The sequence below is a fragment of the Leptosomus discolor genome, chromosome 8, assembly GCF_034619465.1.
Source record: "Leptosomus discolor isolate bLepDis1 chromosome 8, bLepDis1.hap2, whole genome shotgun sequence".
Taxonomy (NCBI): Eukaryota; Metazoa; Chordata; class Aves; order Leptosomiformes; family Leptosomidae; genus Leptosomus; species Leptosomus discolor.
The window spans coordinates 41,087,405-41,115,338 of NC_141398.1; the positions used below are offsets into that span (position 1 = coordinate 41,087,405).

The following is a 27,934-nucleotide window of genomic DNA, read 5'->3' on the forward strand; positions in this document are numbered from 1 at the left end:
ACCACTAGACATATTTTAACATTAATTTTGAAAAACTTGAGGTAAAAATGTTACCGGTAACAAATGCTTTTAGACAAGGCTTAGTAGGTTTTGTTACTCTGTCCCTCTTACTGAGACACCAGCAGAACTTAATATGGCTGTTTTACTTGTTCAAATAGCTGTCTAGAAAAAAATGTACAAATCCAAGCTGCGGCAGCTGCATTCGTTACTGACCCCTCAGGCTTTGGGGTAGGAACTGGAGCTGTAAGGTACCCTCAAAATGATCATGTTGTATCTAGAACTTCCTAAAGCAATAGTGTTTTAAAAAAAAAGATAAATAACAAGGAGAATTAAAAATATCCCTTAATTTCAAGGAAAAAAAGTTTCAGTTCCAAACTACACTGCTGCTGACTGGTATTTTAAGGCTTTGATTTTTTCTTTTTTAAAAACTGAAGTATTTTTGTCTTTTGGCAGTTGAAATGCACTTTGTGGGAAACATGTTACTCCCTCTACAGCACTGTGAATTGGAACAGAGGAGTAGAACGAGGCAGCAAGGGAATGAACCAAAAATAAACCAAAATAAAATAAAACGGGGCTGGGGAAAGCAGAACTTGCTGCAAAGTTTTCTGGGACAGGAGGAGGGATTTATGTATTTCTTCCTCATCATCTTCTGATAAGGAAAAAAAAGAAAGAGAGAGGACCTGTCCACGGGACCAGAGGGCGCTCCCGGTGGGCGTGAGGAAAGGAGGGGAGGAGAGGGCTTTAGTAGAGTCCGCATCCCCGCAGGTTGTTGGCGATGATGACATCCGTGACGGCATCAAAGACGAACTGGATGTTGTTGGTGTCGGTGGCGCAGGTGATGTGCGTGTAGATCTCCTTGTTGGGGGATTTGTTCTTGCTCTCATACTGAGCCTGGATGTAAGCCACCGCCTCCGTGAAAGAGTTGGGGCCTATAAGAGAGCCGAGATGAAAGGAGAAAGAGTGGGTTAAAGCAATCCCGTAACCCTCAGTCTGTAGGGTGCCTGCAAGTGCCCCGTTTTAGGGACATGGGGAGCTTCTATGGGGCTGCTGCTACCCAGCCAGCCACCCCATCTCCATCTTGGTGATGGGCACTACTACCAGCCAGGATTGCTGCAAGGGAGGAGATGCTCTCTGACTGTATTTCTATTCTGGGTTGATGTTTGTAGTCTACAGAGATGAAATGGATGAGGGAACTAAGTATTAAACAGGCTGTGATGGGAAAACCAGAAGAAATTCCACACCACGGTGACAAAAAAAAGAGGAAAAAACTGCCAGGAATGCAGTAAGTGCTTGACCTGGTGAAAAGGCTTAGCTTTTTTCATTTTTTTTAGATTTTTTGATTCAAGTTTCAGCTTTTGATGGAAGAGCTAAAATGTCCATGAATTGAGGGCAGTGTCGGTAACTGTGCCCTCCTTTCCCTGAATCACTAAGAGAAAAGGAGATGAAAAGATCCAGCCTCTGTTCCAAGGCAAAGTGGGGTTTTCTCAAACAAAATACAAAAAAGCTAATACAAAATGTCCCTCTTTTTGAGGAATTAGGATTGCAGTACCCCCTGCTAGAGCTGTGGCTAAAATCACATCACGAGGAGTTTCTTGTTTTGATGTCTGTGCCAAACCTTATTAACCATCAGGTTTTGTGTTAAAAAAGCTTAAGAGCAGTCATGCAAGAGAGCAGATCCTTTCTCATCTGGCCAGCCTTGGCATTGCTCACACACAGAGCTCCACTCGGGTACCTGCTTAGGTCTGACAAACTCAGTTTCTCTGGCGGACCTGGAGGGCAGCACTGCTGCGTACTGCTGAGCGCCAGTGCCCCTGAGCCCTGGGAGGCTCCACAGTGGTAACACATCTAATGCTCTTACATCCCTCTCCCTCCATGATGGGAAATACTGTTATCTGTTAGAGAGAAGCTTACTTGGGCTTGAGATTTGCTGTGGTTGAAGGCAGCTGATCTGGGAAATCACTTGCACTTACATGTACATGCATTGCTAGCTGAAGACACAAGCTTAAGAAGACCACGAGACTTGAGAATATGTTTGAAGTAAGAGAAGCAAAATGTTTTCTGGGAGTAGGTTCTTGCATGAAGACCTGTGTAAAGAATTTGGGAACAGTTCCGCGTGCTGTGCACCACGAGGAGGGTATTTTATGAAAGGAAAGTTGGTTGTTCAAAGGCATGAGGACTTAGATGCTGGATTCCTTCTGTGAGAACAGGGCATCACTAATGCCAGCTTGGTTTAAAACACGCCCTGGATTCTGCTGCTGCTTTGCTAAGTATTGTGGATTAGTTAAAAGCATGAGTGAATTAAGGGGATGGAAAAAGACAGTGCTCCAGCATACAGCGAGGAAATTTGTGGATGTAGTCTTCTAATAATTCAACTGTCAGCAGAACTAATGGACATCAGAAACTTCATTTTATTAAAAGCATTTTGTGGAATGTAACTGATTTTGAAAGTCTGCTTGTTTGATTTATAGGCTTTCATCAAATAATTCTTTTTAACTCCAGGGCAACTTTCTAATAATGCTGCTTTTTCACAAGGCCACGAGGGCTTCACTCTCTAAGTTGTGGTCAGCAAAGCAGGGGTGAGTAAGCTTAAGTGTGTGCTTGGGTCTAAAGTCTGGGCTTAACATTAGCACGAGCTAACTTCCAGCTTCTAACAGCATTGCTGAGCACTTGGAGGTGAGATATTCTTCACCTCTGATTCAGATCCCTGTTGGATCAGTGGAAAGACTTTCAGCCGTCAGACTTCCAGCACCCTCTGATGGCATGAGAGAGACAAGAGGTCTGTGGAGGGTCCCCGGCATCGTGACAAACTCCCAGCTTCAGAACAGCACTTCGAAGGAATTTAGAGCATCTTTGGGGTACTCTGAGATTTGGGGAGGACTGGCTTGGTTCACTTGGGGCTGAAGTGCTCTGTAAACAAGTTATATTTGTTCTCCTCTGTGGAGTCAGCTGAGAGCTTAGCTACATGTGTATGAGGGTCTGCCTCCCCCACTGAACTCTCTTGGGCTGAAAGTTGTATCTGAAATGACATTCCTTCTTGTTCTAGTCTCTCTGCCATCAGGGGTATGTAAGAACATTATTTCAGAGTGGGGTTACTGGGAGGTTTCAGTGAAGATCCACAAAACCAGGTCCACCAAACGCAATCAAGAAGGAGTGAAAAGTGCAGGTTTGCTTCATGGAGAAAAGAGAAAAATGAAGGGGGCATGATAAAAATCTTCCCGTACATCGAAGTGCTGCTATAAAGAGGATGGTGATGTGCTGCTCTACAAGCCAACCAAAAGATGGCAAGCAGCAATCTAATTTGCAACCAGAAAAATTTGGGGTTGGCGTTATTGTGAGCTTTCAACTGTAAAGACTGTGAATTTTCCGTTATTAGATCTTTTTAGACAAATGTGTCAGGAATATGTTGGTTCTGTCTGGACCAAGCAGACGAGTAGATGGCTGAAAAGTGTTGGTAGTGACAAACATCCAAACCTTCCCCAGAGAGGAAGCCTGCAGATGTTCTTCTGAATTCAGATGGAGTCGTTCAGCTCCACGGCCATAGACCATTCAGCCCAAGGCAGCAATGATGGATCATTTTTGCCTATTCACAGTGAAAAATCAAGTGCTCAGAGATAGGAAGCTCTGGTTAATAATTTGTTGGCCTGCCCAGAAATGTGACACTCTTGGTACTCCCGGTTCACAGCTACGTTTCCTGACAAAGAGATCCGCTTCTCTGTCTGTCGGATTGATTCATGTGGATGTCTCCGGTGAGCTTAAATAATTCATGACGATAAAAGTTTATTTTTATGCTGTCTCGGAATGGTAATGAGGGTTTGTGGAAGCTGGCGAGATGCAGTGGGAGTGGTGGGGTGCAGCTGCAGCCTTTGCACGGGTGATGTATTCCCATCATTAGCAGGTCAGATGCCAGGCAGCCAGCAGAAGCAAGGGCTTCTTGCACACTGTCCTGTTGCAGAGCCTCTTCTCTGATCTCCAAGCATCATTAAGGTCTCCTTCTCCCCAGCCAAGCTTGGGGCATGACTTGGTGTGTCTCTTCTCTGTCTGCACTATAGGTTAAGAGGTGTGGGTGGCCAGTGCATGAGAAAATCAATGCCTTGTTTTCTACCTGCATTTCACTGGAAGCGTTCTGTGTCCAGATGCTTGATGTCAGAGAGCCTGAGAGTGAAACTGAGGACCTCCTAAACTAATGAGATAAAAATTTACAGCTTGAGCTGGAGCAGCCAAGCTGTGGGACTTGCTGTCTGCAGGCTGGAGGGCTGATCCTGCAGCCCCTCAGTGTCTGGCAGCGGGTAGGGTCAGGAACCACAGAGGGATCCTCATTGTGGTCAGCCAGGACCCACAGGGGAACGTGATGGGTTATGAAACAGCAAAGCTGGACTCCAGCCTAACAAACCCTGTGTTTTGGTCTCCCAGAGACCAGTTTTACCCATTTGCAATGGTCAAGCTCACTGCGTCTTTCCAAACAACCTGTTCATGTTCCTGAGCAACACTGGGAACCAGGGCATGGGTTTAGGGAGTGCGCTGCCAGCTCCACACCTGCAGGGGCTGGCTTGGCATCGAAACCGCCTATGGGGCAGAGATCAAATACCCTGCTTAGTGGTGGTGGCCCTTTGCCAGCAAAGCACTTGGGTTTAAGTCATCCTCAAGCTTTAAGTGGACCACTAAACATGGTGGGGGTGATCCGATGGCATTTATTGATATAGAACTTGCAGGGAAGCAAATAGCAGCTCTACCTATGCATCTTTAGCCTCGTTGCCTGTGATACATGACAGTATCAGCCTGTATGGGAAATGCTCCATGATCCCTTTGCACTCCTATACAGCCAGCTTTCTCATTACCTGTGTACTCAGGAAAGCAGATAGTCAGTGGAGATTTCTTAATTTTCTCCTCAAATATGTCCTTCTTGTTTAGAAAGAGGATGATAGATGTATCTGTGAACCATTTGTTGTTGCAGATGCTGTCAAAAAGCTTCAGTGATTCATGCATGCGGTTCTGCAACAGAAAGGAGAGATCACATCAGGCCAAACACAGCGACTTGGGAACGTTCAACATGTAGGGAAATCTAAAACAACTAAATTAAGGAGGAAAACAAAAAAAAGAAAAGCTACGATATACATAATAAATTTATGTATACATAGAGCTGAACTTATACATACACAGATGCAATCCCTATAACATTTGACATACAGTTAGTGACTTAAGGGCATTTAACTATACAGAGCTGTTTTGATTTTGCATAGCATATAATTTACAGGATCCCAGCTCACAGAAATCATCATGCACCATGCATGGATGGGGAGTTACTTTTAGCCCTTTGATCAGATTTATGTGTCTGTGTAGCTCATGCAGATTTTCTAAAATGTTTTCAATAAATTTTTACTTTTTTTTTTTTCTTTTACTTTCTCGAGTGTGTGTGGCACACAACTGGTTGGATACATTAACCAAGGACTGATAGATCCTTGAATTAATCTAGAGTTGGAAGCAGACATCAAGGTGACATAATTTTGGAAATGACCTTGCCGTGACCTTTGCCTGGTTTTGTTATTTGGTTTAGTGTTGTTGTCTGTTGTTGGGCTTTTAATTTTTTTAAATTTTTTTTTAGTTGTCTTGGAAGATGGCTCGACAGAAAGCGTCTGGCAGAGAGGGAAAAAAGGTGAAAAAGGAAGAAGAAACACTATAAAAAGGGAAAATGTGACGAAGGGCATCTAAGACCGACCAGACCAGAAGTCAGGCAGCTACCACTGATGTTAGCTCATGCCTCTAGAAGAACATCACCTACTCGCCAGCAGAAGAGCCGTACGTTCAAATGCATGCACAGTGAGAAGTCAGCTTTTTGGTTATAGGTCATGCAAAAAAAAACGACACAGCAAAGGAGAGAGATAAGAGGAACGAAAAAAACAAACCAGTTAGAGAATTGCAAAGTCTGCCACATGGTTTTACGGTGGTGGAAAGAGCTCACGGCAAAGTCAACCAAGTGTCATGTTCCCTGCTGCTTTCAACTCTCAACTTGTTTTTTCTTTCTTTTTTTTCTCAGTTCAAGAGAAGCTTCATACCTGCCAAATTTGGTTGGTCTCTCAAATGCTCATTTTTTGGCCTTTGTTTGGCTAGATAAGGTCAGACGGCCGAGGAAAAGCTGTGAAGGTGCCGAGGCTGGCGATGTTCGGCGCGCGAGGCCGACGCTGGAGTGCACACGCCGGTCGCGTGGCCATCTCTCAGCCAGGAGCCGGGCAGCGGAGAGAGCAGGCGCGGTGAGGACGAAGCACACCCAAGAGTCAGGGGGTTATCAAAGGCAAAGCATGGTACAGACCAGACCGGCTCCTCGGCTTTTCCCAGCGGCATCTCCTTGGGACAGCACTCCCCAAACCCGCTAGTGCACACATGAGACTGGTTACAGCGACCGCAGGAGAGACGCTAGAGAGAACAAGGCTGCACGGTCTCACTGCTGGAGGGTTTTTCAGGGTGGGTGCAGCGTGTCCCCCCCCAGATTTGGAAATTCAGAGCGGGCAGGAGACAGCCGGCGGCTTTCACCCCCCTTCCGCTCTGTTTCAGGCCTGCGCTGGCAGCATAATTGAGCCCAGCACTTTATTGATTAACGCTTTCCTTTTCATTGATATACTTTAGCTGCTGCTGAATGTTTTACTTGGATAAAAGTGGCTCTGTGGACGAAGGAAACATCCGATCCGACCCAGAGTGGAACAGGACGCGTGCGATTTGCTGTACGGTACACCACACACTTTGAAATGACCAAACATCTCCCTACCGTGCATAGTATCAACACACCGGGAAGACACGGTCATGTACAAATGTAAAAATGCATTTACTTATTGGGACTTGGTTGCAAGACGTTGCTTATCTGGATCATCCCATGTCTGTGTGCTGTTTTCTGCTAACCCATTTTGTACAGGCTGGTGTGGGAGCCCCAGAGCAAAGCTCCTCTTTGCTACTTGTTCTGTCAAAATCGTAACCATGTAGAAACCTGCAAAGGTTTTGTACAGCAGATCCTTGGCTACCCAAAGCCTTTGGGAGGAGAGAAGAAAGTGGAGGGTAGTCAGGGGAACAGAAAGCAAATACAATTAACTGGTTTTTAAGCAGGGTCCCTCACAGAACATTTTTAATGACATTTTTATCACCCCTGCTGATTTAAAATAAAAGCGCGGAGAAATACATGAACAGTGCTCGTGGGTTAAACTGATAGCTCATCTGCAACAGCCTGGAGGTCATTGTACTTACCACGCTGCACCTGGCCAGCCCCCCAGCCCTGGCACGGAGCAGCAGTGTGCAACTGCACCTCGTGGCACAGGAAGCACCACGGGTGACATCACTTTTGGTTAAGAAATAGAAGCAGAGGATTTCTCCTGAATTTGGCTTCGCAATTAGGTGAAGCTGACCTTCCTACAGCAGCAAGACTGCATAACGACCCTACAGAAATCCTTCTGCTTCTCTTACATAGTTCGATTAATTTGTGTTAATACCTGTTAGGAAATGAGTGTTTTCCCAAGAAATAGTGGCTCTTAGCATTCAGTTGTAACCAGAATAGACACACAGCACAAACCAATACATCCCTGTAGAAAATAAGAGTTACAATAAAAATCCTCCATTCCTTTCAGATTCCAGAAACAAGTTTTGAAGCTTCCTAAGGCTGCCTGACCTGGCTTTCTGATCTCTACATGTTGATTTTTTCCCCCCGTCTCTGCCAGTTAGCTGAGTAAATATAACCACTGCCCTGCCCACTCATCCTTATTTACCTGGGAAAGGTTCTGGTCTTAAAATCCACCTTTTCCTTCCCCATCACTAAAGAGAAGATGACATTATTCAAAAGCAAGGAAATGCTTTCTGTGTGTGGCAAAGGTGCAGAGCAATGTCCCGGTGAGCAGGTATGGATGCTCCTGTTGCCATACCTGGGTGCCACGTGGGAAATGATGTTGCATCCCAGGAGGGCTCCTGGGAGTCCACGCATGCATGCATGCAAGCTGTCCCAGTGCCAGCTAACATCGGGAATGCCTCGCTGCCTCCCTTTCTTTTCCCCTCCCAATAGATGTTTGTAGGAGACCTCCAACAGCTCAGGAAGGCCCTCGCTGAGGTGCGAGGATGGGGAAGCAGGCTCTGGGTACCACATGTAAAAGGACAAGCTGCTGCTAAAGGGAGAGCCAGAAGTTAAAGCTCCCCCCCAATCCTCCTCCTACCAGTAAATCCACAGTGAAAGGCCCTTTTAGTCCCTTAAATCTTCCCCAGGGCCCCTCCCAGGAGCACCCACGCTGCTGTGATGGGGCAGATGTGCCTGCTCTGCTAGGAGGCATTAAAGATCACACTTCTCATACTTTTATATGAAGTGACATAAAATACTTCACCTGCTTTTGGACTGTTCGTGCTGCTTTTTCCTACTCTTATGTTAGGTCTGTCATTAAGGGAAGGGCTCTTGAAACAATGGCTTCTTAATGTCACTTTGTATTTCAAAATCAGTATTTTAAATCCTTACGCTTGCAAATACTTTATAGCCCAACAAGGACAGCAGCCCCACCAGCCACGTTACAGAGGAACAACCACTCACCCAAACAAATTAAAAGTCCAGTTAACTTTTCCTGTGCAGGACAAGAGGCAGAATTGCTTATAGCTGAGTTCAGATGTCATTGCACAACCGTGTTCCCATCGCTGATGTGAAGGGCAAACAGCTTTCTACTGAGTGTGAGGGAGAAAGGATGCTGCGGTCAAGACTCAGCCCAGGCAGAAATAAACTCACAAAACCCATCTTTTCTTTACCACAGCAAGGGAGGAGACGTGGTTATTTCTGCAACACACAGTCAATTCAATCCTTTTTGCATGCCTTGGTGATTAAATTAAATGCTAACGGTCATGCGAACTATAAGGACACTGATGGTTATCCTAAGCACAGAAACTCCGTATTGCCTCTCCTGCTCATATTTCCTAAGATGCCCCAGCCACTTTCACTTGCTTTGTCACTCCTAAGGCAATTTCTGAGCGCTGCAATTCAATTTTCCTTGCCCAATGACAGCAGAGAGAGCACGCTAACCAGGTCATGCAATGAAATACGAACCAACAGGCCAACACTAATGCACAACAAGGGTCACCAGCACAGCGCCTTCAACCCATCCCATGCTCAGCAATAGGGACACAAACAATACCTGCATGTCTTGGCTAGATATGGATGACCTAAATATCTCAGTTTCAGAGGCAGTAATGCACAGCATGAACATCTCCCTCTCTTGCCATGACTCTTTTGAATTTGTGAGCAAAGAACTAAAGAGGATAGTCTCAGTTCTCATGATAGGTCCCATGCCATTGCTGTCTTTTTTAAAAGTTCCATTAGAAATTCCACTTAGAAGGAACAATGCAAATCTACCTCCATTAATCGTCTTCTCCAGTTTTACCAATTAATATGACTGCTGGCCCTCACTCCTCCCAGATTACAGATCTGAGGCTTTTCCTTCTGTAACCTCAGCTTGTGAAACATAAAGATAAGTCACAACTGGGAACAAATGGCCTTGTTATGCAAAGACAGAATCCATGGAGTTGTTCAGTCAGTTAAAGCAAGACGTTCCCACTGCGTACAAATACGTCAGAGCGCCCTACAGCTCCTTGGGATGGACGCGGTAAAGGCAGATGCAGGGCAGGTGTAATACCTGGAATACAGTGTCTTGTGCTTTGGATGGGCTGGGTAGAGGGTGTAATTTTGCCTCGTGAGCTCTAGCTGTGGGCTGTGGCTGGCAGCAATGGGACTGATGAAGGCACTGCTTGAATTTCCCTGTAGGCTTGCTCCTCTCCCCTGGGAGCTGGGCACACAATGAGGCAGTTTAGATCTGCCAACAGCAGTATAAGAAGGTGTTTGGGGCAATGGGAGAGGCTGGATTCAACAGCACTGGGGGTTTCTACACAAAGCAGTCTTTAGGTGTATGGGCCTAGAAAACACAGATGCAGAAAGTTCTTAATTTTATTTATGTCTTCTGGACACAGAGAAGTACTTTCTTTCCTTGAGTCCTGCTGTGTTGCTCTTTGTGGGAACTGGAGAGAAAATATATCCCTTATGAGAGACTACCAGCTCTTAGGGAGTGATAGCTTGGCACACAATAGCCCTTTTTTAGCCGCTGCAGGACGATGGGTGCTCAGTCTTGAAAACAAAGGGTGTGATAAACCACAAAAAAACTTTACAAGTGTAGAGCTGTGGTTTAATTTTAAGGGCAGGGACAGGTCAGGGGGCGTTTCACTCAGCCTTGTTTAACTAGCTCTTTGCTCAGTCTCGTTTGAAAGGATTCACAGTAAACCTGTTGTTTGTGAGCTTCTTTCAGTGAGACAAGCTTGAACTTCTTTCAGTGAGACAAGCTGACCTTACAACTACACTGGTCCCAATGCCCTCATGTTAACCAAGCTTAACAAAGTGAGCCCCTGCTCTGTGTTAGGCTGGCTTTCTCTAAACTTTATCATCTGCCTGAAGTGTGGTTTGACTTAGAGAAGTGCAAAAAGCCTCTGTGAAATCCTGTGATTGTTGTCAACAGGGCACATGAGGAAATGGTGTTCTCCCTGTGCACCCAGCTTTGCAAACAGTTTTTTAGGCACCTGAGGTGCAGTAAGGCTCTTTCCCTCTCATGGCTCCACACCAGCAATGAAAGCTCTACAAGTCTTTTCATACTCACAGAGACGTCTGTACAGCCCCCAGACCTTCAGTGGCTTAACACAGCTGGAAGTGCCCAGACTGTAGTAAGCATCTCTGTAGAAAACAAAGATGGAGAAGCAGCATCCAGCTTGCTCTGTCAGCTGCCTCCTCTTTGTGTTTTCTAAGTGAGAAGCAATAAAAGCTGATTTACGTCATTAAAGCCAGCAGATGTGACGGATGCAGACAGACGGCAAACAGCTGACTGAAGAGATGCTGCTTTTACTGCTGGGTTTTTGGAGGGGGACCACGTTAGCAGGGAGGAGACTGAATGCTTGGGGGTTCAGCTGAGAGCAGGTCAGAGTCTGTGGGTGCTGCGTTTTCAACCTGTCCTTTGTGCTGGGGGTGTAATAGGGCAGACAAGATCTGACACCATCATTTTTTCTTACTTGCAATGGCCTCGCTCAGGGTCGTTTATTTGGGTTAGGTGGGGGCGTCCTGCAGGCGCGGCAGTGGCGATGCTGAATCCTTTCCCCGTTTAAGCTGAATGTGTAAATGAACAGCAGCTGCCTCTACCCTCCTGCTGCTCAGCATCCCCAGAAACACTTTGTGAAAAGGGATTGAAATAGCAAGCAAATGGCAGTGCTGTGCCACAGCAGTGCAAGCCTGCTCTCCTAATGCAAAAGGAAAGTCGGAGCCCTACAAATCCCAGCTTCTGCAGCGGGGCACTTCATGGGGGAGACTGAGCTGGCACCCTGCTTGTCACTGGGGTGGTGCTGGGAGACAGCCAGCCACTGACAGAACTCAGCATCCCCAGAGAGATGCTGTAACCTTCATCTCAGAGGAGCTGAGTTGAGGCTGACATTTAAAAAATGGCATTGGCATTCAGGCCCTTCCATTTTGTGCTCCTTGGCTTTGAATCCCAGGCTTTGGCTTGTTTAGACTGGTACCCAAAGGTAACTTGTATTAAAGGCTGCCTTTGGCTTCACAGTTTGGGTGTCACAGCCCAAGTTATACCTACAGAGCACCTCGCTCTCTGCTCAGATCACAGCTTTGCCCTCTGCCCCCTGGGTCTGCCCTCTCTCTGTGCATCCTTCTTTATCTCCTGGGTGTGTTTCCCCTGCCCAGCTGTAGAGCTCTGTGGCATTGAGCTAATGGCTGGGATTTTCAAATCACGTCAGGAGATTTTGGTTCCTTCCCAGTAAATCCTACAGGATTGAGCATCCTTGAGCATATCAGGGCCAGGGTCAGAGGGAGGTAACAACTAAGGATTATAAATAAGTGGACACGAGAGGGTGTAGGGCATCTGAGTCAGTCTGGAGGGACATAGTCGTGATGTTAAAATCACACTGAATTCTGTCATCAATATGACCCAACCAACCAGGTGACTTCATCAAACAGTTTGCTAGTGCTCATAAACCTGGCTCAAAGAGGCTAGAAACCACAGCCCTCCCGATCTTTTTGGGAAGAGACATCAGGTACCTAACAGCAATCTTTCCCTCAATTCCTTCCTCATCAACAGCTTTCTGCAAACCTGACATCTTTACAAGCAGGGGAATAAAGAGCCTTGGAGCGACACAGCTGGCAGGAGCAAGCCCTCCATGCTGCTGCAGACTGGGCACAGATGAAATCATTACCAAGTCTGAGTACGGCCTCCGATTCCTTTTCATTAGACAAATGCAACTGGGTGCCTGCCACAGTCGTCGTTAGTCCCAAAAGCATGCATCCCCATCACGCTGAATAAATGGCCAGAATACAGTAATGAGTCTTCATGCATCCATTCTGTGTATTTGATTCACTTGTATTAATTGCACTCTAATACCAGGGAGCACACAGGTCCTCGCTAGCTTTATTTCCAGATGGTATTTTGAGCCTAATGTCACAGTGGGAAGTCATAAAAGCTCTCCTAGAGCAAATTACCTGAGGAATCCAACAGTTCCAGTCTCACTCAGGAAAAGGAATTTCTGTAGCCTGAAGAAACAGGTTATACTCCTAGCCCAAGCCTGCCCCAGGCATGCATGGCTGTCCCACACCTCTGCACCACAGCACGACTGCTTCCTTAACGTTTGTTTTAAAAGCCCACCTAGCTATATCTCCTCTTTCTGGATATAGGCTCCTGTTAATATGTTTTGAAAATACACAGGTCAGCTAGAAAGGAGAAATAAAACACTGTGACTTTATCAGTGCAAGGAAGCATTACCTGAGTATGCAGACTTGATTTCAAAGAGTGTGGAAGAGGACAAATCCCCCCAGGATTTCAGTGTCAAGGGGGAGCGACCGACAAAAGCACATCACTGTAGCATCCGTGATGTAGTGAGCATTCGTCGATCTCTAAGCAGTTGCTGGCTATGCAGTATCCCATAAAGAACTGTTGGGGCCTCCAAGACCCGGTTAGACTCACCGTGGTTTCATCTTCATGGAGGACCTGGTCATAGCCACTCAGTGCAACGCAGAATATGATCGCTGTGACATCCTCAAAGCAGTGAATCCACTTCTTGCGTTCTGACCGCTGGCCCCCGACATCAAAGAGCCTACGGCACAGCAGAAAACTGTCAGCACCCGCTCTTTCTAAGAGGAAACTTAACAGTCTTGACATTTTCTGACCATATGGTCCCTGGAAGGCTCCAAACACAAAGCAACAGGTCTTTAACCACTGGCTTGGTCTTCTCCTCCAGAGCCTGGAGCTGAGGAGGACAAGGAGGAGCAGTAACAGCTAGGGATGTGGGATTTCTGGGAGAGCCTCAGCAGCATGCTGGGTCCCAAAGGGTCTGCAGAGGTGGAGACCACACGCTCTTGAGTTTTTTATGCTCTAAATACTGTGTGTGCAGCTTTCTGTCTTCATGCTCCCTTCTCCTACTGTCTGGCATCATGAGGGTCAATGTATAGCATTAACCACATGCAACTGACCAACTTTAGAGAAAAGATTTGGTCAAATATTTTTACATTTACGAGCTGAATCAGACTTGGGGCCACTCTCATATCACACCTCCCAACAAAGCGGTGTTGTCTGGGTTAGAAGAAGGTACCATGAGCTCCCATCTTAAAGGCAGTGATTTTCAAGATAGGATTGTCAAACATTGCATACTGTTGACACCCCCCGCCTCCGCCCCAAAATGCTGTGTCCTCTGCAGTGGGAGCCATCTGTGTGTTAACCAGCAATTTAACAATTTCTCCTTTGGGAGCTAGGGGGAAATCCTGTGACAAACAGATACCCTGAAAATTTACCAGTACACAGTTTTAGACTAACCTGAAGTGGAGGTTTTTGAATGTGAAGTGGGTTTCTACGATGCCAGTTGTTTTGACTCTGGTTCGGAGGATATCCTGCTCCGTGGGCTGGTAGTCTGCAGCTCCGATTCGATCTAAGCTGTCTAGGTAGCTAAGAGAAGAAGGAAAAAGAAAAAGAAAACAGATAAGAATAAAAGACACACATTGATCTTTGTCAATCTCAGATGAATCCTTCAGCTTCCTATTAATCTTTTTCAATCCCATTTTCCATGGCTGAATGTATTGTAGTCAAAGGAAAAAAAAAAATCCTATTCTGGGGAAAAAGAAACGTTAACAAACTCCGCTAACCTAAGCATAAAATCTGATAGTGAACCGAAAACAGGAAATTAAGTGTGTGTGTGTTATGAGCCCTGATCGCAATCTGTGAAAATACACAGTTTTAGCATTACTTGCTATTTTTATTCCCTGAGGGATGAAGGTCCCAGTCGGTCCATTGTGCTGGATTCTGTACACACACATGTTTTTCTGCAAGGGTTTATTCAGATAAGAGGTTGGAGCATATAGGTCTCGCTCCAGAACAGACAGGTTGAGTCACCTTTGGGAGATGCCTGCCTCTCTGCTGGGAAGGGAGGGAGACGGGGCAGCTTGCTCCAACGAGATGCCTTGCTTTCAGTCAGCTCAAATGAAGGGAGTGAGCCACTGCTTCAGTTTGAAATCCAGCATAGGGCTGGGACTGAGGGAGTGCTTGGACAAAATCCAGGGGCCTGCTTAGATGGTGATATTCTGGGAGTCTAAATTGTGATTTTTTTAGGAAGGTAGAGGGGAGATTTAGCTTTCTAAAGCACTTGAATAGTTTTAAAACATTTACCCTTACTCTGCTCTAGGCTTAAAAATCTATCTATGAACATAGGCAATACTTCCATAGGATGAAACTTTGGGTAGAAGTCCTGTCTTTCAGCATGAAATGTTTTTGTAGAGGAATTCAACAGCTGTGCACATGTGACCACAATCCGTTTTTTCATCCATATTCAAGACACCTTTTCAGAACAACTCAGCCCAACTAAATATAATTTATAAATAAAAGAGGAGTTTGGATTACAATTTAATATGAATTACAAACAGAGCTGCATCACACAGTAAAGTCTTTGTCACCACTGTTGAGCTGCACACAGACACTCCAGTTTCTCTTAAAGGGGCTTTGATGTGCATTACAGGGCCTAAATGCCTACCTCTAGCCCCAGAAGCATCAATCTAATGCACATGAAATGCTTTCAATATACTGTGAATATAATAAAGCAGGTCTGTGCATAAGCAGTGGTCTTGCCCTTTGGTTTCTGTGCTTCTGGCAGCTCGCATGTTGCCCAAAGAGGCAGCAGGGCAAGACATGACACGTCAGGGCAGGACGAGAGGGTCCCCGTTCAGGTATTAGCTAGAGGATGGCAGCTTTGCCCAATGCAGTTTGCAGAGAATAAAGAGTAGTAAGAGCTGTGCAGTTGTAGAGAAGGACAAGACACTGTTGTCCCTGGTGAGTATGAGTTTACTGGTGAGTGCAAGAAGGCATAAGCTGGAACCATTCACATAAGATAGCCATGATCTCTAAGCTTGATTTTCTCTTTCATTTTAGCTAAATGCAATTTATTTTTAACATGGAGTGTGGCTTTAGTCCTGATGAGTAACCCCCTCACACCGACCTGGTAGTGAGCACACTTCCTCCTGTGCCTTCCCAAAGCACATCCCGCTTGGCCTCAACACACCACCCTGTCCTGCTGCTGGAGATGCTTTCCCTGCTGCATCAGAACGCAGGAAGAGGCTTTCCACTCGTGTCCTGGAGGGACTGCTCTGAGCCAGGCCTCCGGAGCAGGACACCTAGTGCGCTGGGGCTGTGCACTCTGCTACACGAGAAAACTCATTGCCACCGGCTTTCATGCCCACCCCACTAGCCTGGAAAAATAGACAACCAACCTCTATGCTAAGGTGAAAAACCAACCTCATCCCACTCATGCCACGTATTTCAGCTGCCTATCATATTTATCATTCATTTTTGCTAAAGAATTGCAAGAATCACGTCACCCAGAGAAAAGTATATAAGATAAGCAGGCTTATTTTTGTTGTATGCTTTTTCAAGCATTTAAAGCCATTGTGGTTTTGTGACAGATGCTCCCTTAATAGCCTTATGATGGGCCCTGGATGGATGAATGGGGCTTCATTGGAAATCAGATCCTCTGCTGTGATGGCCGAAGCCACGATCACTCATCTATTCACAACTGGTGTCAACTGCTGCTATTTAAGAGACAGCTGCATTTCTTCACATGTCCCTGTAGACCAAGGCATCTCTGTTATTCAGAGACCCAGGCTCTCCTCAGGAACAAAATACTCCAAGGTGATGGCAAAAAGTGGAGGTGTAAAAGGGGGAAGGATTTTCTTTTCCTCTTGCAGTTCTTGGCAGTACCCTGAAGACCTTTATCACTTCCTCCATCTTCATTTTCTGTATTTTCCTATGATTCAACTCTCTTCAGTTTGATGTTCCCCATTAATTGTTCTTGCCTTTGAGATCCTCCTTTAATGCTGGGTGTGATGCAGCAAATGAAGAGATCTACTGCAAACTGGCCAAATGACTTGGCATCACAGCAGCACAGTGATGGAGGAGCTAGTTACTGCAATTACGGCCTTCAACCTGTGATGGTTTGCCTCTCAACAGCAGCATCCTTTAAACCCCAGGCCATGTGCTGGGACTTCAGGGGGCTCTCACTCTCACTATCGATGTGCACAGCCTACGTCTCCTCCATGTGGTGTTCCCCTTGGCTGCCCGACATCGAGTTAGCTCCAGATTTGATTTGATCCTGCATACAACCTGGCTCTGAGGCTTGGAAAGCCTCGCCTTCCTTTGCATCCTTGTCCATGGAGGTGATGCAGCCTCATGTGCCTGGCTCCACCTGAGTTACTCTGGGGAACTGGAGGTTTGGGGGAGCTGATGCACCCTGCCAGCCTCTTGAGAGGGCAGGATGATAGGGATAGAGGGAGGAGAGATGAGCAGGAACCATCCCATCCACCCTCTCCTCCCCAACAATAAACCTCCAGGTTCCAATCCTGGTTGGGCTATCTCCATAGGAACCTTGGCCGGAGGGACTCTGGCATCGGTCTGGCTGAGGGCACTGCTTTCCAGTGCTTATCTGGTGCTGTGACAGACGAATACTCAGTATCCCCAATACTTAGCCTGTCCTGGCTTCAGGTGAGCTGAGCTCTGTGTGTCTGGTGCCTCAGGGTCACTCCCACACTAACGCATCCAGCCCGGCTGCTGGGCACCCCAGCTTGCCAACTGCCATATCTTGCCAACACACCCTTTGCCTTTTCTGTTAGCTCCCCTCTTCATCTCTGTCCTCATCTCTGGTCTTTTCCATCATTCTCCACGTGTTTCTCAATGACCTAAATTCTTTCTGTTGCCTGGGTCTGCTTTTCATCTGTTTCTGGTAGTCTCGATGAGGATCAGCCATCAATTATATGAAGGTATACAACATTTTCAGTGCTGGTTTTGAGGCTGCATTCCAAAACTGTTTACTCCTTTGGCTGCTCTCCCCTGGAATTTCTCTCATCTCAGGCTGCAGCAGATGTTTTTTCCCCTGGACTGGGCTGCATCTGAGCTGGACCCCACTGGTGTGTATACCCCATGAAGCTGAGCTGGAGGAGAGTGCCATGCTAACATCCAGCTGTGGGAATGGGAAGCACAGGCAGGCTGCTGCTTGGATGCTAAGCTGATTTTAGCTGCTGCTTGTTCTCTTCTGTCCTGCTGGAGGTATCTTGGAGGCTTCACCAGAGCGCTGGTGCTCCCTGCCCATGCTGCTTGGAAGGACCTGCTGGTCTGCTGGGCGTGAGCCTGAGCTGGTGGAGGATGGGATGTGTTGGGGGTACCACCTCTTTGGGAACAGGGAAACCCAAGTGGGGACAAATTGCTACACATGGCACCAGATGACAGTACGCCTGGTATGCCCTTTGAACCGCAAACCTCAAAGCCAAACTGTTGCTGGAGATAATTAGTTGTCGCAGCCAACAGGCTCAATGACACATAATCCCCTCAGAAGCTGGCATCTGTTTAACCAGCAGAAATAAGAGCACTTTGGAGGCCGTGGAGCGAGCCCTTGGCTCTCCCCCTTCCCCGTCATCTTCATTGCATGGTGCTGGCATCAGAGCTCCTTCCACTTCCCAGCTCCGGGGTTTGCACACTGGAGTGGAAGCATATCTGAAATGACACATAAGCTCTTATTTGCAGCCTGCCTTGCCCAGGGCTTGCAGGGGTTAAAAAAAGCTGAAGAAAGGTTAGAAGGTTTCTGAGTACATGAGTAACCCTCTAGCATTTATACTCCTGAGCAGAGCAGCTCCATTACTGCTTATATCTTTTATCTTAAATGCTTTGTTTTGAAGCAGATTGCAAGTTTCTGAGTCACTCAGTTTATCAGGCTGAGGGAAGTGAAGCCCTACTACATTATGCTGCTAAAAGCAAAATGCACAAGAAATGGCATTTCCCAAATACAGGGAGAGGAGTTCATTGAACTGAGGCTATGAAAGGCAGACACTCTATAAGGACTAGCTGATATTGAGTATCTTCACACAGCAATATTGAAAATAGAGAGAAAATATAGTTTCTTGCACCTTCATTTGCTGTTTCCAACAGCATGTGATACCAGCACTGTTGATGCCAGAGACAGTACATGGAGAAAGGACTGTTGTCTGGGTTATGGGAACAGACTGGCGGCAGCAGCCTACGTGCAGTGTGTGGATGCAGACCCATCCCCATCCCCGGATGCTGCCACCACAGAAACCTTCTCCCAGGATTGTACTGCCTATGCCAAAGGCTCCGCTGGCTGCTTTCTTGGATGAAGAAGTGTAGCTGAGGTTGCAGGCTGTGGTCAAAGCTGGATACCTGTGGCAAAGCTTGCACAGACGTACATTCATGTCTGTGGAAGTTAATGGCAATAAAATGGTTAACATCTATTGGGTTTTTCTTGCCTCAAAGGTGACACTTTGGCAGTCTTTTTTTGCAGGCAGCATCCAACTTGCACTGCACACACCTGAGGTGCTCACGCAGCACCGACGCTGAGCTCACGTCCTCAGTACTCGATAAGCTATGGTGCAGCAGTGGCCACAGCCAGGGTTTTGGTCTGGGGCAGGCAGGGAAGTGGGAACTTCAGGAGAACAAGCCTGGAGACAGCAGCATCTTCTCAGCTGCTCCTCCGTTCTGCTGCTCCTGGCCTCTGTCCATGTCTCCTCCATGAAGGAAAGGCCATGCGTGGGATCCCCCAGCCTTGTTTTTTTGGCTTGCATTGTATTTGTTTGAAAAAGCAGATCTCCATTTGTCAACAGATGCAGCTGAGTCACCGCTGGGTTATTTTCTACTCCATGCACAGAGGCGCTCGAGGGTGAGCTCCAACATCGTGCCCTGGCAAATGCTGAGTTTTTGTTCAAGGTTGTCATGAGCAGGATCCATCTCATCTAACTCTAGATGCTTATGTGAAGATTTCTCTACCCAAGAACTCCTTCTTAGTTCATGGATGGAAGGTTATCTGCATCTGAGCTTAGCTTGTACCTTAGCTTCTTCCTTTCTTTCACTGATGAACATACAGCTCAATGTATATTTAGCATTAAGGGCATTTAATATTTAAGTGACTGTAGAGTAAGGATTCAGAGGATAAGCACTGGACTTAGGGAGTGTCAGTAGTGGCTCTACAACAGCATAGTAAATTCTTGTAGTACCTTCTACCAGAAGAGAAAAACAATGTGGACATTGATCCTGAAGGTGTGATACATCCCTTGGTATGGCTACCCAGGGCAGCTTGCGCTGGGCAAACACCCAGAGGTCGTGGCACCACAGTTTTGCCTGCAGAGGCCAAGCCCAGCCATATCTGCTGTATTATTTCAGGGAAAAAAAAAAACCCACAGCCCACCCTCAGAGCCCAGCACTCATCCAGCACACACAGCAGTGATGCAACATGTGTCTTAAATAATCATTGGTTATGAAAGGCTTGAGACATAACGGAGCAGTGGCATCATGTCCCTTCAGAAATCAATCCCACCTAAAGGTAGGAACCACAACGTGGTTGCACCTGAGCTGGACCCCGCTGGTGTGTACACCCCGTGAAGCTCAGCTGGAGGAGCGTCCCTTCTGTCGTCCTAATGAAAGCAAGAACACATTATGCACTGCTCCTCAGGTGCTTCCAGGTGGGTTACGGCAGGCAAGACAAAGAGACCTTAGGGGATAAGTAATTAAGCTAAGAGGACAACAGCATCGTCTGGCTCATTTTCTGAGCCCAGCCCAGAGAAGGAAGGTCTTGGGAATCCACCCTTGGTCTTCGGGCAACACGTTTTGTGTTTCTGGCTGTGTTCTACCCCCTCGGCCAACCCTGCCACGATGGGAATCACTTGAATTACATAGCAGGCTCTGCTGTCCTGCTGCTGCTCCCCATGATAAATCTCATCTCATGTCCAACCAGATGAGATATCAGCATAGACACACTCCAGCTTCCCTCCCCTAAATCCAACCAGTGACAAGTCACTTCTGGTGCCTGCTTCTTGCAGGCTGCCAACAGCTGGAGTGATGGCCCAGAATCTACTGGGGTTATTGTCCTGAATGAACTCTGCAGGATGCCCTGGATTTTCAATGCTCTGCCCTGGGAAACGAGGAGGATGGTCCCTGCTATTAAAGGATAGTGCCAAATCTTGACAGAAGGGATGCTACGTTGTGATGCATTTTTTTTTTGCGCTGCACTGAAGTGGGGCTGTACAGGGCTTGTACATCAAGATCAACTTGACAAGTCGATATTAATACTAATGATAGGCAGGAGGAACGAACAAAAGCAGGTTGGAGTTTAGCTGTCCTAGTTAGACTTGCAGTTTTCCAAGACGTGACTGGATCCAGAGTAATTTTTAGAATCACATGTGGATGAGCAGAGTCACTAAATAGCAACCATATAACAAAGGTACTTCAGGACATAAAGGGTCTCCAGGCGTAAGCTGCTGGCTGACTTTGCTCATGGGTGGCCACTTCGTCAGCAATATATCACGATTTTTTTACTGCTGGAAGAAAAGGGCACTGTGATATGGTTTGAGTTTTGTAATTAGAGATGTCTGGCTAGGGGAGAGGTGGGCTTTTTGGAGGAAATGCCAACCCTAACAACCCACTCAGCAATAGCTTTGGAGCAGCCCTGGAAAAGCAGATGTGGGCTCATCTTTCTGCAATGAAATCTGAAAATTGGACAGTATGTAAGAGGGGATGATAAAGATTTTTTTTTTACATATTGGAGCCCTTATAAAAGAGAAAAACTATCTGGATCAGGTCAATGACCCACCTAGCTTAACTAACGTCCAAGAGCAGATGTTGAGAGAAGAGTACAAGCACAGGGCAAGTACGCAGTACTCAGACAGTTTTCCCAGCCTCCAATAGTTCATATGGAAAATGGAGTTTCAAAGAGAAGGGTGGTATCTTTATCTTTTTTTACTGCTCAATGATTTTTCTTCCAGAAATTTGTCTAGGTGTTTTTTTGAAGCAATGTAATCTTCTAACAGCCACATCTGCAGCAAGGAATTTTGCAGCTCAGCTACCCTGTCTGTGAAAAAATGCCTCTTTCTGGTTTTTAAACTGCCATGTCAGAGTTTAGCTTTGTTAATTATTGCATGAGAACAGCTGTCCTCTCTCTCCTCCCTATTCCTCCCTTGTTTCTCTACAGATGTCTCTGTAGACCTCCACACATCCCCTGTGGAGCATCTCTGCTCTGCTCCTGAGACATTACTGCATGGAAGTTCTTCAGAGCCTTTCAGCATGCCAGGAAGGGGTTGGTTTTCTGCATCTCCTGGATCCTATCCAAGATGGGAAAAGGAGGGAGCCATGACTGCCTTGTTCTTAACCATCTGCTTTATGATCACCTAATATGATTCCACTTGGAGAACCAGGTAGTTTAATGCCAGCCCCCTCGGAGCTGTTGCATTGGCAGATCTGGTGAACCTGGTTTGCTAGCAGTGGTGCAATCCCTTCCAGAAGTGTCCTTGTCTGGGCAATGCCATTGTTTATATAAAGCCTCTGTGATTTAAATAATTATTTAGCACAGAGCCGTTGACCACAGGGCACCCTCGCCTTTGTTTTATAAGCAAAAGATTTTTACAGGGGTTAGCTGGATCTTCTACATAAATCCAAGCCTGCCAGGATGATGCATGGCTCAGGCTGTGCAAGGTCTTTGCTCCCAGCGGCCGTGCACGAAGGTGTCCTCTGCACACCAGGGCAGATGCAGGCACTCATCAAACCTCAGCTGAAGCAGAGAAAGGTTCAACAGCCCCAGTCTAGCTCTTGCTTTATGTAAGCCTCTGCTTCCTTCTGATGACCAGCTCTGAAGGACTGTAGCTGAGCTGGAGCAGGGATGAAGTGTGGTGGCACTCAGTACCCTAGAAGCAAGCAGGATCTACGCCTAAACCTTTACGCAACAGAGTAAGTGGGTTTGACGCCTTTTTTTTTTTTTTTTTTTTGCTTCAGGACTGCTGTTATAAACCTGCTGACAGTGGAGCTAGTGGCTTTCTATACTGTAAAAAAAAAAAACAAAAAACAAACCAAAAGAAGAAAGAAAGGAAAGAAAAGGAGAGACTAAAAATAAGCCGTGGGGAGTTTGGGATACTGAAGGGCTTGTTCTGGAAAGGAGCTCTGATCAGAGGATGCAGCCCCCGTGCTGCAGCGGGGCTCCTGGCACATCTGCACGGGGTGGCGGGTCCACCTGTGCATCACTCGGCCGCTCAGCCCAAACAGGGGAAAGACACCCACAAACCCAGCCTGCTGCGGCCCCCCAGTGAACACGCTGAGAAAGGCATGAAGGTTCGCTTGCCCCAGCCCTCCTTACATCGCACACAGGCCGATTCGATTTGGCCCCAAGGCAATTTCACAAGCTAGTTACTCAGAATCATGCCAACCCTGGAAAGCAAACAGCTGTGACCACAGATGAAACCAGTCCCGCAGACTTTAACCTTTGGATCGGCCACTAGCCAGGGAGATTTGCCAGGGTGTGCACGAAGGCCCAAGACAACTATTTACACATTTGTGGCAGTAGGGGAAGTAGTATTAACACCTCCATTTCTAAGCTGGAAAGGAGAAAATAGATATAGCTGAGTGTTTTTGCAGTGCTAGGTGTCTCTCTACAGCAGAGATAGCACTGGTGAGGGATTTAGATCTAATGCTACGAAGGGAAGCATTAGCTAACGAGATCTGCGCTCTTGTATCAAGTAGACAGAGGATGCCCATAGCTAGATGATGGTGCAATTACCAAGAGTGGGGCAGGTCTGTTGGGAGCTGACTTCAATCAGGGGCCTCATTTATCCACTCACCTTGCTTAGGAAGATGCGCTGCTGGTGATGGAGTGGGAATCGTATTTCCGGATCTTCTCATTTTCCTGATCTATTAGCAAGCTATGGGGATTTCTGCTTTCAAATCCCATTTAAGCATCCCTGCCAGAAACTGTGGGTACCAAAACCAGCCAATGCTCTGCCATGGACAGATGTGACCCACAGCTAGCAAAAGCAAAACCTGGAAATTTTACCCTTAGCTGCACGCTAAAAATGTCTTAGTTATCCCAGACTCAGGTTGATCTCCTGGGCGTGTAAAATCTTTCTGGTCCTTCTCAGCAGCTGTCAGACTGAGGCTCCTCTGAGAATGGCTTTGCTTGCGGTATTGCAGCATTTTGGTTTCAGTCCAGGCTGGATCCAGAAGGAGAGACACGTGAAGGAAAATTCATGGAGTTTCTCATCTCTTTAGAAAACCTTCAGCCAAATTATTGTTAGGAGGAGATTTGTTTGCCATGTATCAAAATAGCTCGATGGTTCCCACCTGGGCCAGGCTGGGCTGGCAAGGTGTCCTGCTGACCACCCACTTTTCCTTTCTCCCTTTCTTACAGGCATGATCAACTTCAGAGAGGTCTGCAGTTGTAGTCTCCTGTCACCACACAACCACCCCTGGAGGGTTAGGCTCCTGCAGCCCATCAAACAGTGGTTTTGGTTGCTCCCAGCTCTGTGCAGGAGTGGGCTGATTGCTGTGTTTAGCTAAAGATGCATCAGGTATGTGTGTGTGATAAAATCAGTTTGAGATGCTCCGTATGGGACAGCCTAGATGCAGAGCTGATGTAGCTTTGTGGGAGATGAGCTGAGGGCACCACCTCCAAGGCATGTTCCTCCATGAGGGCTGGGGACAGCTACTGTCTCTGCACTTGAGGTTGTGCAGAGACTTTCCACGTGCCCTGGGGACACACTGTTGCCAGAAGCAGCCTCTGCTGTCTGCCCATGGACCTGCCAGTGACTGCGTCTCTTGGGAGCGAGTTGTGGGCCAAGGTGCTGCAGTAAGCCAGGTGGGCGGACCAGAAGTCCCCGCCTGCTTGGCAGGAGAAGCTTGAACTGACCCAGAAGTACTTTCCCTTCTCTGGCCCAGAGCAGTGCTAGGTCTGGAAAACATCAGGAGATCTTCCAGACAACGCAGAATTTATTGCCAATAAATGCTTTTGCTGAGCTTCCTCTTGGCCTCAGAAGGGGAGGAGAGCATCTTGAGCAGATGGCTGGTTAGCACAAGCATCGCCCTTGCCCTGCCCACATTTCTGCACTGTCTACCGCTGGAGCACCTCAACTCCTGCTAAGCGTGACTGATGTGTCCTCCCATCCTCCCACGGGAGCAGGGAAATGTTATGTATCACATTTGCTTTAGGAGGAATATTATATAAGTATTAAGTGGATAGATGACTCGCCTGAGGACACGATGGGAAGTCTGTGGTGGCACTTGGAAGACAGTTTGGGTTCCTTAAATTGCAGTCAGGAGCTTTAACCACAAGACCTTTCCATACTGAGTTTTATAACCCTTAAGCAATATTCTTCCATGCTTTTAATAGGGATTTTGCCCATGTAGGGGCAGATACTGTAAGATTGGTAGAAATTTGCTGGCCTATTATAAGAAAGAAATATATTCCCTACATGAAGAGCAACCTATAAAATGGTGTTACAATTGATGATTAAATTGTAAGTTAACCCAAGAATTCGAATAAATAAATGGTTTTTATTTTGTGAACAAAGAAGGCTGAAAATGGATGTTGTCATGTACTTTTCTGCTTCATCCAATACAACTTCATGCATTCCTACATGGATTTTGATGAGTTCTGCAGATCAATGATGCTGCATTTAAACACAAGCTAAGCAGTAATTACAGATGCATGCAAGATTTATTCATCTGGTGGCACTGCACCAGCTGATGGAACAATCAGCTGTATCAAATCAATGTTTGAAGCTTCCCAAAATAAAGAGCTTTTTGGCTCTCACCGCTAAGTGAAAATAAAAATAACCCCCTGAATCCCAGAAATGCCCCCTTATGTCCATACAGTGAAGGCTGCAGGATGGGTCTGGGTCACATCTGCACTGTTAGCTCATGCTAAGCCTTGCTGCTGCACACCCATATATGTTGATCACATTGGGTCTTCATGCACTCACTGCACGACCCATTTGTCCCTAGGGCTAAGGATTGGATTAATGAGATTTAAGGCACAAGTGAGGAAAAATGAGAAGGATGGTAGTGTGGAGGAAGGAGCCAGGGAGCAGGCACCCAGTGTTCCCCAGGATCATCTCCTGTGTGCCGGAGGGCATCCAGGCTCAGTGTGCATGGGCAGGGAGCCAGCGTGACACGCCATGCTGTGGTGCGAAGGAAGCAGCTGGGGGACCGCAGCTGAAACCATGGAGGTGCATAATGTGGCTCTGTTGTTATGGGAACACGTGACAGGGGATGCAAGGTAGCATGTTTAAAGGCAGATATTGGATTTTGTCCAATTTTCCTTCAGGTTTTCCCTGTTGATGTGGGCTATATGTCCATATAGGAGCTCTTCCCTCTCATGGAGCAAAGCTGCTTGCTTCCCACTGTCACTGCGAGATGACCTGATGAGCCAGGGAGTCCCACTCTGTGATGCTCTTTGCTGGGACTTCATACAAGGTACCACTGCTAATCCTACACCCAGATTTCTTGTCAAGCTGGTGGACAGCAGCAGTACATCAAGTGGAGTCAGCAGAGTCAGACCTACAGTTCTCCCATGGTACTTCTGCTCTGAGGCAAGGGAAGATACACTCAGATGGGTGCCTGCACAGAAGTCAGAGGAAAACTTGGCAAGATAAACAAGTCATGTAAGTGACCTCTGTGCATTTAGCACGTTTTCTATTTTCTACCAACTATTTTAAGCAGATGCTCTTAAGTCTCCCAGATGATCGCAGATGTCAGTGGGGCTGAACCTCGCTGTCCTCAAGTGTTGCTCCACTTCAAAAGAGGCTCCACTGGTGCTGGGAAGCTCAGGCAAGTGGGAAACCCATCCAGCCCTGCCCAGAGGGCAGCTGTAGGTGGGAAGAAGTTGACCAGAGGTATGCCCAGGGTGTCCTGCGCTAAAAGCTCCCCTCTGTCACCTTCAGGACTGGCGCTGCCACCACTATGTGCAGGTGGGAACTGGTCGAGACTTCGAATCACGAGATGCAACTCTTCATCGTGGGTGGGGAAGAGGCTCTTATATCCTTAAGGGTGGTCCCTTGGGCAAGATACGAGTAGTTGAGCTCCTGCGTAGAAATGTGTAGCCTTTTTTCTGAGTTTATTTGTAACTTCTATATTTGTGTCATTTCTTTGTTGACGTATTTTTGTTCAGTGAGATACTCCTCTGGGGATTTTTTCGTGCAAAGTTGCTGCTTCCAACATTAAACTTGAGCAAAGATTTTTGCCTGGACTCCGTTAGCAATTCCCAGCTCTCAGCAGCTGCTAGCTAGTGTCAGCCTCCTCTTTCTCTTTCTTTCTCCTATTCCTGCCTGTTGCAGATTTGGCCTCACTGTTCAGCACACTCCCTGGTGCAGTATTTCTCATGTTGGGGATTGCTGGTGGAGCTGTTTAACTGAAAATGTTTAAACTGACATTAATGCTGCTTGGTAGGATGTACTGGCTGGTATTTTCCTGAACAGGGATTTGGAAATGGTTATTATGCTATGGTCAAACCTTACGTACCAAGAGCAATACTGAGGGATTGGGAAATGCTGGTTTATGTCATTAAAAGTGCTGTCAGAGCCTCAGAGATACAGTGACTGCTCACGGGGTGTTTCATGACCCAGGCTTACAATTTTGGAGCACTGAATTTCTTTTCAACGCTGCTGCTCTCAGCAAACCTGCTGCTCAGCACTGGGGTGACAACGTAGCCCAGCAGGGAAGGGGTTACAGCAAGGAAAAGTACATCATAAATCCCCAGCAAGGCCTGGACTAACTGCCAAAACCTGAGCTGACACTTCCTTGGCGTGGCTCCACGGTGCGGTTTGCGCCTGGTTTCTTTCTCCCCTGTATCTCTTCCCTCCCCTCCCAGGAGCATGGAGAAGGTGCTGCCTAAAATTCACGCTCAGCACCATTTCTCCTCTTTTTTCTCAATAAATTCAGCCCCAGAATAGACCCCCAGGGACCTTGGAGGAGGTGCCTTCTCTGGGCACTCCAGCATTTAAATACACTAAACATATCAGAGGTGGGGAAGGTGTAAGCATGAGGATTTTGGCACAGGGATGGGGGCTTGCTCTGCTGTACTCCAGCCTCCTTCTGCTCTGAACTGTGCTGTTGTGACCAAACTAAGCAGCCCTGCCTGGAGCCTGTGCCCGCAGAGTGGAAGGAGTGTGTGCCCCTCCACAACAGCCCACGCAGAACTACCGCAAGAGCCTGAGCACAGGCTGCCAGGGGAGTGAGAGGCATGTGGGAAATTAGAGGGTTTTCTGGCGGGGGCTGGCAAAATAGGAGCTGTGGGTTTGGATATGTGTGTTACATCAGTGCTCTAAAGGCAAGGAACAGATCTGGAGAAGGTGAAATGATAGTTTATAGACAGTGTCAGTGTTGCTTTTGCTCTGATAGATACTCAGTGTAAAAGGTACGGATGAACGAACTTAGCACTAGCTCTGTGTGTTGCAGGGGCAAAAAAAATGAAAAGGAAAAAATGACAATAGGAAAAGGTAAAAATCTGCCTCAAGTGTATATCAGGCCCACTGTGCTGGCTGGGCTCGTGCCTGGCTTGTACAGGAGAGTGGCACGCACGGCTATAATGCAGCAGCATCATGTTT

General features: G+C 46.9%; 1 protein-coding gene across 9 annotated transcripts in view; it reads right to left on the reverse strand.

The window, feature by feature from the left end:
- Positions 1 to 741: 741 nt before the first annotated feature.
- Positions 742 to 27,934, reverse strand: part of LOC104344009 (guanine nucleotide-binding protein G(o) subunit alpha) — a 135,233-nt gene continuing 108,040 nt past the window's right edge. For all 9 annotated transcript variants that reach the window (XM_086469268.1, XM_086469266.1, XM_086469265.1 and 6 more), the window contains 4 exons: positions 13,848 to 13,976; positions 13,002 to 13,131; positions 4,836 to 4,989; positions 742 to 929 (listed from right to left, as the gene is read on the reverse strand). In XM_086469268.1, the coding sequence (XP_086325394.1) occupies positions 742 to 929; positions 4,836 to 4,989; positions 13,002 to 13,131; positions 13,848 to 13,976 (601 nt within the window). The remainder of the gene's footprint in view (positions 930 to 4,835; positions 4,990 to 13,001; positions 13,132 to 13,847; positions 13,977 to 27,934) is intronic.